Consider the following 12,103-nt stretch of genomic DNA (forward strand, 5'->3'; position numbering starts at 1 on the left):
ATCCATTTCGCCTCTTACTTATACTTTGACCCGTTGGGAGTATTTTATTCGCTGTGCAGCTGGATACGCTCCTATTCGCAACCGATGTGGTACAAAGTATAAGTACAGACGACGTACTGGATGGAGGTTTTGTGCTGGTGAAACGCACTTGTGATCTTGATATTATTAATCGTTGATCTTGTTGGCTTATGATCTGAAAGTGACAGATCTACCAATTTGTTCTACTTATTGGTAAGAGATTCTACCGTAAGTATATGGCTTGTTGCCAGTTTGTATTGAAAAGTCCTGGTGACTTCTTCAGTTTGATCTGCAGGTTTTCCTGCGTCGGGGTCACCAAATGTTAATGTGTGATTGTGTGTGTGTTTTGGTATGCATACGGTACATAAACCGTCTACAAATTTGTCGTCGCAACTAGAACTTGAACCAGTTGGACTGCGGAGAGGGATTCCTACGTCGAGCAAATGAGGGTCTGAAGACACGGCGACAGCCTCTGTTGATTGCAGTTGTAGAGAATGAGTGAACAGGCAGTGATGGTACTGTTTCTGATACTGATTTTATTCAACAAACTTAATTTCTATTTATAGGTAACAAAAGGTACAGAAAGTGCTGAGTCTAGTAAGAATATGGTAAAAGGGAATTGGAATTAATATTGAATTAATTTGGATTTAATATGATATTGTGTTATTGGGCAATTGTGATAGTCAGCAATTGCACCAGTGTTTTTGCCCTCTGACGAGCGATCGCATCGTTGGCAGAAATTGCTGCAGAAGCGGTTATTTTTGACTCAGCTACAATGCCTTGTCGTTTGTTATTATGTCTCCCGTTACATGGGTCGACCTGACTTATTCGATAAGTGTATATTATGTAATATTAATTACTGCATAAATATGCGACTGAACAGTCCTAATTTCCTACAAATGACCGTGGATATCCGCTCCAACTGCATAAAGCAAAAGCAGCTCTGCTTAAATTGCTTCGCAAGAGGCCATCAGCTTCGCGACTGCTCAAGCTCCCACAATTGCAACACTTGTGGAGGACGACACCACACGCTTCTGCATCGTGGCAATCCAGCTTCCAGCGAGTCATCCGTACCCAATTCCACATCCGTACCCAATTCGACAGCTTGGCCAGACGTCAACCGACCAGTACCTTCCGCAGAAAATTCAAGTTCTTCCGAACCTCATCCTAACGTTCAGACGTATTTCGCATCCGGCACAAGCTCTGTCCTTCTAGGCACGGCAATTATTAATATTTTCCACCTTGGGAAAAATTTCCGCGCCCGCGCTCTGATCGACTCGGTCTCCGAGGCAACGTTCATTACGGAACGCCTTTTCAACACGATTCAATTGCCATTCCAACGTATTCAAACACAGATCTCCAGCCTCAATCAGACAGTATCCGCTCATTCCGATAAGCTCTGTCAAGTTTCCATTCGCTCCCCAACAAGGCCGGGTTTACGATTAAACGCTTCGGCCTATGTTATCCCGGAATTGGCAAAGAATCTTCCGTTGCATCCTATCTCGCCAAGTTTATTGAAAGATCTGCCGAGTCTTCCATTGTCGGATCCTACATTCTTCGAGAGCTCACCAATCGATGTCCTGATTGGAGCCGATATCCTACCATCGGTCATGCTGAGCGGCTTACATCCCAACATATGTGGCTCTCTTCTCGGCCAAGAAACCATTTTCGGATGGGTGCTCACTGGTCCCGTGTCCGATACGGCGAGCCATCAAGTTGCATCTTTTTCTTGTCAAATTTCCAGAGAAGCTTCCAATGTCCCAAATGTGCCCGTAATCCGTTCCAAGCTCACTTCTAATGCCTTTTCGACTTTTTCATTTCGCCCTAGCCTTCCACATACAGACATGGCTGCTCGATCCCGTTTCGACCGCACCGTGGAGAGCAGACGTTCCCGAGGTACTAAGTCCTACCAATGCCGAGTCTGCTCTGAAACCCATCCTCTACGGAAATGCCGCCGCTTTCTCCGCCTGGATTCCGAAAGGAGGCTCCAAGCTGTCCTCCACTTCAGCTACTGCACCAATTGCCTGGCTCACCGACACTCCGGCCACGATTGCCGAAGCGGTGATCGGTGTAAGGTGTGTAACCGGAGCCACCACACGTTACTCCACTTTCCCGAGTCTCGGCGCCCATCTGGCTCCTCTGCGGCACCGCCGCCTTCATCTTCAGCGTACAGCGTCGATGTGCGCCCTCGTCTTCCTGTGAGCCGCCCCGGCATAGGAATTCCGAATCCAGCAGCAACCTCCTTGCTTCCAGATCGGAGCATATAGAGTCTTTGCAATCCTGCAAGGGGGGGGAGAATGTTTAGAGTGAGGGCGGCGCTGGCGGGGCAACAGCTCTGTGGGCATTCCAGCCACACCACTGTTAGCAATTCAGCTACGCAAGCTGTTGCCCTCGCTCTCGCTCTCACGCTTAGGAGCTTTTTTCCCCCGGTGACGCGCTCTCGAGCGCATATTCACCACGCTTGCGCTCCCGCTCCCGCCCACGCTCACGATCACGCTCCCGCTCTCGCCGCCGACAGCCCTCGGCAGCTGGAGTACAACCGATCGAGCTTCAATTCGCTTTTCCACCCAACGCAAAACGGCCGGCTTTTGCTCGCGACATATACATATACATATACAGAACAAACCCCCGAAATATATATTTGAAGAACCCGGACTCTAACGCCTTTTATCTTGGGACTCTCTGGTGGACACCCTGAGACGCCTCTTCGCTCAAACAGTATCAAAGCATCTTGATTGATGAGTGCGAGAAAATCCAATCAGCAGTTATAAGTCTGTTAATAGATATTAATAATGGTAGGTTAAATCCTAATATCTTAAAACCTATGCAGTTGAAAAAGGAAATTACCAAAATAAAAAATAGTTTATTAGAAACATTAGTTCTTCCAGGAAAAAGAACAGGAACGGAATTAAAAAAAATGTACTGTCTTTTAACCGCAGATATTTAGAAGATATTTAGTATACAATTTTGAAATTGATTCATATCATTCGATGACTGAGGCTACCTTGAATAAATGCCAAAAATGGTAGACAAATAAAAGAGTATGTGAAGGTAATTGGCGTTCAAACCAAAAGGTCATTCAAATTGTGTATATAGAAAAGTAGCAGAGACCAGGTCCTTTTAGGTCGAATTAGAAAAGAAAGGTAGTTGGCTCTTCAAAGTTCCAGTAAACACTAATGCCAGAATTCAATGTAGTAACTTAAATCAAGAACTAATTGATCTTCCTCAAAAAGGAATCTTAACAATAATAAATGGCTGTACTGTGCGAACAGATGATAAGATATTAGTACCTCATCACAGTGTAAGGGAGTGCCCTTACGAGGGGTATGTATATATGTAAATAGAGGGAGGTAGAAGCTCATTTTTCATTTATTATTATTTTTCATAGTTCGTAAGTTATTTCATATCCAGCCTAGCATTAAGTCTTTTCATTTCTTACACCTAGTCATAATAGCTGTACATAGTGGCGAATAAGGGCAGAAGGAAAGACATCGTAAATTCGTCGGGCAAGACGTGACCAGGAAACAACCACCGCAATGGTCATCTCTGACAGGCCCACAAACACAGCCACAGCAAAGAACAAGTGACGTCACACCTGACGAACGATAACAGCAGGCCACGATCTACACATACGTTACGATCCGAAACGGCGCACCACAGCAGAGAGAGCAACTTCGCTCAAAAATGCGGCCCAGCAACAAAACGCAGTGGCCGAGCAGCAAGCAGAGGAACGAAGGCTGAGCAGCGGCTCGCAGCAGAGACTCTCAACAGAGGGTGGACTCACCCCCACACAAGGAAAAGAGGGAGTCGAAAAGTGCGGCTCGAGAGTTAAGTGGAGATCGCCTACGAGACCAGTCGTGTTCGCGGAAATTCAGAACCCGTGCCCTGCCGCCAAAAGTGGCCACGCTTACGAGGCATACACACAGGGGACAACGCAACAAACAAACGAGCCGCCCGGGATACCAGGCCGTGGAAGGGGTAAGCTAGCCTCACTTAAGTGAGTAGGGAACAATAGCGGTGCGATAGGTAGGGTGTAGGGGTTTATTAAATAAAATACAGAGCGAATGAACCAAATTTATCCGGTTTATTCTCCTGGGAGCGAACTGGGAGCTCATACTAGTAACCCCGACCCCTTTCCAACCGCGATTGTGGTCCAGTTGATTCACCAAAATCCCAACCTCAACTTACAGAAGCCGGACGCGGAAGCACGTCAGCTGTTAGTAATCCCTCCCCCCTTCCTCCGTAGCTATTTCCCTTTAGTTTGGAGAGTCAGTCTGCGGCACTGGACGTGGAAACACGGTGCCCGTAGGTCTGATCTTCCCTTTTCCCCGTTGTAACTGCCCCTCTCCACACGTCCGCCCTCGCATTCCCATGCATCGGTGCGACAGTCATACAGATCTTCTCGAGGTTCCGCAGCAAATAAAAATCTTGCTGTAGTGGATCGGGCCTTTGCCAGACTGAGAGGCTATACCCCAGCGGAATTTCCTTACAACAGTCTTCATACAGAAAGCTATGAGACAATCTCATCCTCTTATATAAGTAATATAAGTAAGATACCAAAAATTGCTTGGAATCCATTAAGAGTACCTTCTTCAACCATACGGAAGAAATTGATAAATTAAAAAAGGAATTAAAATTGTTAAAAGAAGGTCATCACGAATTAAAAGGACTTAAGTTCCATCATGTATTGTGACACATGCCGTAATTATCGGACTAATAATAATGTTAATATTAATTAGATATACCATAAGAAAAATGAAAGTATCAAGAAGACTGCAATCAATAGCTCTTCCCTACCCACTGTAAATTATCTTAAATTATCATCAATAATTATGATTCTAAATAATACAAGAAGGTAAATAAAAATACTTTACTAAACCTTGCCACCTTCGGGCCTTTCCAACATGAACATGTCGATGTACCAGTAGATTAAGAAAAGATTTGAATGAAAGGGCAAAGATGTGTGGTAATAAATACGCGACAAGCAACGCACAAGTGGAGATCCCACTTATCAAATGTAGAGCTAAGCATTAATGTTGTATGCAATGCGTTGCATGCACTCAAACAACCCCCACATTAAATGTAGCCGTTCCATGGGTCTAGCGATCAGAATAGAATATCAATGGTACCACATACATTGTTTGTAAACTGATATAAGGTTCTGATTTTAAGAGTAAAATTTAGTTTGAATTTACAACTCAACTCGCAAATGTCTAGACTTTTCTTTAAGGTCTTAACAATAGCAAAGGTTAAGGATAACGAGAATCACTTACTTAAGCCTTGTGTTAATTTCGCCATGACAACTAAAGGAACAACTCGAGCAGATACGGAATCACTTAAAGCCGGGACAAATTCTCCCAGTAACTCCCGAAAATATGCTGATAGTGTATCAGATGATGAAAGCTGAAGGCACGATTATATATGATCATGCAAGAGTTGTTTCAAGCGACGTCTTCACCCCGGACAGGCCCCCAACTGAAAATGGGATAAGTATGTTTGAAGTTAAGACACCATACATGACGCATCATCAAAGGTCACCGAGACGAATTCGTTGAACTCTCATAGAGTGATCTTAAAAAATGCCATCCGAGAATTTTACAGGTAGGCACTCAACATGCAAATACAGAGAAGGAATTTAAACATAATAGTAAAAAAAGGTTTAAGGTCAACGTTTACCTTTTTAAGGTAAAGGTTTGGAAAAAAACTACCTCTAAACTATCACATCAGATATAGTTCAAGGAGATGAAAAACCTGTTTGACAGTGTTTTCGAAGAGCCTGAGTGAGGGGAAGGATCAAAGGGTAGAACTCGTTTAGAGAGAGAGAGGGAGAATGTAAGGATTGATTTTGATTTGTCACAATTTTCAGGTAAAAAAAAATCGATATTGATTTTACAGAATTTCCAGAGGAGAAAAGAACTTAGTTCACATTTTCACCGATAGGTGGCGCCACCAAGTAGTAATGAAATGGTCCCTTCTACGTGTTGCGAGTAAATCCTAAATTCGCAACATGTTGCTTAAGGATGTGAAACATGATATTTGATTCAACAACCCTATTCTCAGCAACATGTGGTTTTCAAATAAATGGTTTCAGTTTCTGATATTTACCATGATCATGTTCAAAATAAATATTTTTTCATATTGTTTTGGGAAAATAAATGGTTTCAGTTTCTGATATTTACCATGATCATGTTGAAATAAAATAATTTATAAAAATATATATGGTTTTAGTTTCTGATATTTACCATAATCATATCCTTCAAGAGTAGAGTTACCTATATTTATATATAGGATGTGCAATCAATGAATAAAAGTATAAGATGAATGCAAAGAGAACTTTTTATAGTAAATATACGAAGAAGGTCCCTTTTCATTACTACTTGGTGGCGCCACCTATCGGTGAAAATGTGAACTAAGTTCTTTTCTCCTCTGGAAATTCTGTAAAATCAATATCGATTTTTTTTTTACCTGAAAATTGTGACAAATCAAAATCAATCCTTACATTCTCCCTCTCTCTCTCTCTAAACGAGTTCTACCCTTTGATCCTTCCTCTCACTCAGGCTCTTCGAAAACACTGTCAAACAGGTTTTTCATCTCCTTGAACTATATCTGATGTGATAGTTTAGAGGTAGTTTTTTTCCAAAGCATTTACCTGTAAAAGGATCTCGTTGACCTTAAACCTTTTTTTACTATTATGTTTAAATTCCTTCTCTGTATTGTATTCCCAACACTGTCCTATAGTTGAGTGCCTATATAATAGCTACTCACAGCTATAAGCTATTACAGAAACTAGTAAACTGTATACAAAGATGGATAACCTAGAGGTCATTTTTATTGAGTCGCAACCGGAGGAAACCATAAATCTGGATTCTCAGCCAGACTCCGTGGACCTGTCACTGATTTTTAGAATTAAAACCCAAAATTATCTCGAGAGGAATTGGAATCCTATTAATGAGATTAAATGGGATGATGATAGTGAGGATGATGACCTCATGATATCATCACAATACATTTTTGAGGAATATGTCGGTGAGGACTCCATGACTGAAACGCCATTCGTTTTTCCGGATGATGATCATATTTTCGATTTGGTCGATGATCAAGACTGCGGTGAAAGGGATCGACTCAGGGATCTACTTCGGGATGAAGATGACGCTGAGTTAATAGCGGCGTTGGAAAGAACTGAGGCTGGATTTAAATAAGGCGAGAAAGCATATGTATAATAAAAATATTCGATGTATTTTTCTAATCATAATATTATATACATACATACATAGGTATAATAAATAGAATACTACATTTAAGAAATTTATTTTCAATGTTTCCTTACTTCTGATTGGGTGAATTTCACTTCCTACTATTACATGTTACATCCCCCAGAGAATCATAGGATTCGTTTGAAACAGGTTTTCCAAGCGAGGATTACACAAAAGAATAAGTGCATTTCAGGTATAGGTACCTGGTATTGAATGTATTTATTGGTTGAATTTCACATCCTATTATTACATAGTCAGCAGAAGAAATCGTTTTGAAACCGGTTTTAAACGAGTACTGAACCTGTTGAATACAAAAGACTGAGTAGGCGTTAGGCAGATAAATAGAACGCTTTTTATGAAAAACTCTTAGTTCTCTTCTAATAGTGAAAGTGATCAAACAAAATATAAAAATTTCAAAATGAATCCCGAAATCGCGTGCACTATGTGTTCAGAGTTTGTTAAATTAACAGAGTTCGCCTCTCACTACGACAGTTGCGTAGGACCGCGGATTCCGATTGAGTGCAATCTATGCTATAAATCCTTAGAGGGAACAGAGATCGACTCTCATTATGAGAGTTGCTTAGGTCCCCAGAAAAAAGTTGAGTGCGATCTATGTTTGAATTTCCTCGACTTAGCAGAGCTAGACTCTCATTATGAGGTATGTTCTGCTCAAAGAAATGCTTTCAACGTGCTAATGAGGAAATCTTCTTCGACAACTGACCTCCGAGAACAGTCAACTTCAAGATCTTCAAAACGGCCTAGAATGAATGCACCAGCGGAAAACATTGACTGTGCAATATGCGGTGAGAGTTACACTCCCTCGAAGGAAAAGCGCCATATTATGTCTGAAAAGCATAAGAATGCCGCTGCAGACCAAATACATAACAATCCTAATATTATCAACCTGGCATCAAACTCGAAATTTCCCATAAAATCATATCGGGTTCAATCCAGTAAAAGTAATCGGATTGACTTAAAAGATTTTTATAATGATTGTAAAAATGATATAATCAATTTACTTAATTGTTGTTTGAGCGAGTACAGAGCCGTAAAGTTCAATTTAAAAGTATATGGTCTGTATGTCAAGCAAACTGATGATGAAACCTTGACAGAAACAATGAAGCATTTCATAACTTCATACAAACCCATATATGAGCAAGAGTTCATTGATGAACACTTAAATAACGCTCTGGAAAACCTTATAACTTTAAGCAGCGAATTCCAGGAGAAGGATTCAGGTTGGGCTATAAAAAATTTTAAATATTTTGAGTTAACAATAATTAAACTGGAACACATCCCTGCAAGGGGGTATATAGAAGCTCCTAAAAAAATAAAATCACGAAATGCTATCATCAATGTTAAAAATGTAGATGATTTTTGTTTCAAGTGGTGTATTTTAGCATCATTAGCATATAAAAGACATGCAGAAACTACATTTACAAGATCAGTTGAAAAAAGGTTGGCTCGAGACAAATTAGCAATCCCATCAAGCTATCGCATTTTAAACATAAACCAGGAAATAATTCATTATAACGGTTTTAGACTCGATTTTTCTGAGATTGAGTTTCCAATAACAAGCAAAGGAATAAAGCGATTCGAAAAAGCCAATGAGGATTTCAGCATCAATATATATGAAATTGATGATAATGGTAAAAACGTTGTGGGACCCACAGTGAGGACTAATAAAATTCGTCCTAATCATATAAACTTGCTAGGCATCAATAGTGATATGCAAATGATGCATTATGCCTATATAACGTGCATGAAGAAGTTATGCTATTCCCAACATAGTAAATCTCATAGTGCAGCATATTTTTGCGATAACTGTTTGCAATTTTATAGTACTACAAATACTATTCACGACACTAAGGAGTGTGGAAAAGTTGCGGCTCTATATCCAGAACCCAATACTAAAACCATATTTAAAAGTTGGTCGAAAAAACTTTCACCCCCAGTCGTAATTTATGCTGACATCGAAGCTGTTTTGGAAAATTTCCATAGAAATCTTAATGATCCCTCCAAATCATCGACTACTATGGCGCAGAGGCATACAGCATGTGCAGTTTCATTTTATGTTGCACATAAATACAATCCTCATCTAAATGAGATGTGGACATATGAAGGTAAATATTATAAAATAAATAAATAAATATAAATAAACTCTAAGCATTACGACTTCGTTATTTCAGGACCTGATTGTATTGAAAAATTCTGTCAAGTGCTTAGGGCTAAAACTGATGGCCTTTATGAGAAGTACTGGAAATCTAGTAAAAAGCCCATATATGAATTCAATATTTGGGATGAAGACTGTCAGGAACACGAAGCGTGCTGTGCCTGCGATGAGCAAATTTTGGTTGATGATCGTGAAAAATACTTCAATCAATTCACGGGCCAATATGTAGGGCCTATTCATAAGGTCTGTAAGCAAACATTTAGATTAAGCGATCCCTTTTTCCCTGTAGTGTGTCACAACTTGTCTCGATATGACATCCACTTATTTGTAACATCGATAAGAGATGAATTGAAACCCATTCCTTGCAATAAAGAGTTATATATTGCGTTAACTCAAACTTGCAAGCTTGATTCACATCTTCATCAATATAAAATAAGATACATAGATTCAAATAGATTTTTAAATTCGAGCTTAGAAAAACTTGCTAGCTATATGGATGTATCCAATTTCAAAATATTGAACAGCAAATATCAAAACGAAAAATTTGACATGCTACGAAGAAAAGGAGTATTTCCCTATGACTATTTAGATAGTTTTCAAAAATTTGAGGAATCCCAGCTCCCTTCAAGGGAATATTTTTATAATTCTCTGAATGATGAGGAATGTAGCGTGGAAGATTATAACTTTGCTCAGAGCGTGTGGAGAATGTTTAACTGTACTAGTATTAGAGATTACTTAAAATTATACTTGGAAAGCGATGTTCTAATTCTTGCCGATGTATTCGAAAATTTTAGAACTCTTTGTTCACGAGTATACAGACTAGATCCCATTAATTATGTTACTGCTCCTTCAGTTTCATGGGATGCAATGCTTAAATACACAAAGATAGAATTGGAACTTATAAGTGATCCTGATATTTATAACTTTTTAAAAACTGCAGTCCGGGGAGGGTTGACTCAATGTACCCAAAGGATCGCTACAGCAAATAACAAATACTTAAATGACAAATTCAAGTCTAGCGATCCTATAAACTACCTGACATATATTGACGCCAACAATTTATATGGATGGGCTATGAGTCAACCACTTCCATATTCCAATTTTAAATTTCTAAGTAATAATGAAATTTTATCTTTCAACGCTCTTAATATATCAGCCAGAGGTAATATAGGATACATATTAGAAGTAGATCTGAAATATCCTAAAAATGTTCATAATAAACATAATAGTTTACCATTCTGCCCCGAAAATAAAATTCCGCCAGGAGGAAAGCAGCCCAAATTAATAGCTGATTTATCAGATAAAAAGAATTATATAATACATTTAAAACAGCTGCAGTTATGTATAGAGCAAGGTATGATTGTAGAAAAAATATCTCGAATACTATCTTTTAAACAGTCCTGTTGGTTAAAGCCTTATATTGACCTAAATACAACACTAAGAAAATTAGCTGTAAATGAGTTTGAGATAAACTTTTTTAAATTAATGGTCAATGCCGTATACGGCAAAACGATGGAAAATGTAGAAAAGCGTCGTGAGGTTGCATTAGTCAAAAATTATGAATCCAGACAGAATTCCGCAGGGTTTAGACAACGCATAGCTAGACATAATTTTCACAGTGTTGAAGTCTTTGGAGATAATTTAGCTGCAATTGAATCAACTAAATCAAAAATTTATTATGATAAACCCATATACATTGGAGTTAGTGTATTAGAACTTTCAAAATGGTTAATGTACGACTATTTCTATAATTTCCATTCTGTAAAATGTCCATCATCAAAAATACTTTATATGGATACAGATTCATTTATTATATCATCAGAAGAAGATTTTTATGAACTAATTAAAGACAATCCTAGTCGCTTTGACACATCAAACTATCAAACCTCAAACAGATTCGGTATACATCGTGCTAATAACAAGGAACTAGGTTTAATGAAAGACGAAAATGCAGGTCGGATAATGACCTCTTTTGCAGGATTAAAAGCAAAAGCATACTCATATTTAGTTGCAAAAGATGATAGCTCTGACTTTGATAACGTAAAAAAGGTTAAAGGAGTCAAAAAGTCAGTAGTGAAAAGATTATCGCATGATCATTATATTGAATGCATTAAACATAAAAAAACTTATTATGGTCAGCAGAGAGTTATTCGAAGTAGAGGTCATAAAATATATACTGAAATTGTAAATAAGATAAGTCTTAATTATAAGGATGACAAGAGATTTATATTGCCTGATAATATTTCAACATTAGCTCATAATCACTTTGAAATTCAAAATATTTTATATTCTAGTAATGATACACAAAATATTGTATAAGTAATCTGAATTGAATATATTTAGATTTAGTATAAAAATATGATAAGTAATTGTATATTTTGTATATATTTTGTATAACTTTTAATGAAAAATGTATGTATATAAAAAATAAAAAAAACAACATCAAAAATTGTTTGATGTTTAATTATTTTAATAAATTCTTTTTATCTATCCATGAATTGTGTGTTTCATCAAACCCTAACCATTTAACAAAAACTTTATCATGTTTTCTTCGGATTATTTTTTCAACTAAGAAAGCATTTTCATCTTTCACTTTTTGGAGTTCTTGATCATAAAAGGAGCCTTTGATCATTTCCCCCTTATAGTCCTCCAGTTCATA

General features: G+C 38.4%; 2 protein-coding genes across 2 annotated transcripts; both read left to right on the plus strand.

Annotated features, from left to right (window-relative positions):
* The first annotated feature begins 6,567 nt into the window (after positions 1 to 6,567).
* On the plus strand, positions 6,568 to 7,297 carry LOC121405129. The gene is made up of 2 exons (XM_041595735.1): positions 6,568 to 6,643; positions 6,757 to 7,297. Exon 2 carries the CDS (start codon positions 6,825 to 6,827, stop codon positions 7,215 to 7,217), a length of 393 nt encoding a protein of 130 aa, XP_041451669.1. The 5' UTR covers positions 6,568 to 6,643; positions 6,757 to 6,824; the 3' UTR covers positions 7,218 to 7,297.
* Positions 7,298 to 7,459: 162 nt separating this feature from the next.
* Positions 7,460 to 11,763, plus strand: LOC121405148. The gene is made up of 3 exons (XM_041595754.1): positions 7,460 to 7,929; positions 8,005 to 9,394; positions 9,461 to 11,763. Exons 1-3 carry the CDS (start codon positions 7,690 to 7,692, stop codon positions 11,761 to 11,763), a joined length of 3,933 nt encoding a protein of 1,310 aa, XP_041451688.1. The 5' UTR covers positions 7,460 to 7,689.
* The last annotated feature ends 340 nt before the right edge of the window (positions 11,764 to 12,103 follow it).

This window comes from Drosophila obscura, unplaced genomic scaffold (genome assembly GCF_018151105.1).
Source record: "Drosophila obscura isolate BZ-5 IFL unplaced genomic scaffold, ASM1815110v1 contig_75, whole genome shotgun sequence".
In the NCBI taxonomy this organism is placed as follows: domain Eukaryota; kingdom Metazoa; phylum Arthropoda; class Insecta; order Diptera; family Drosophilidae; genus Drosophila; species Drosophila obscura.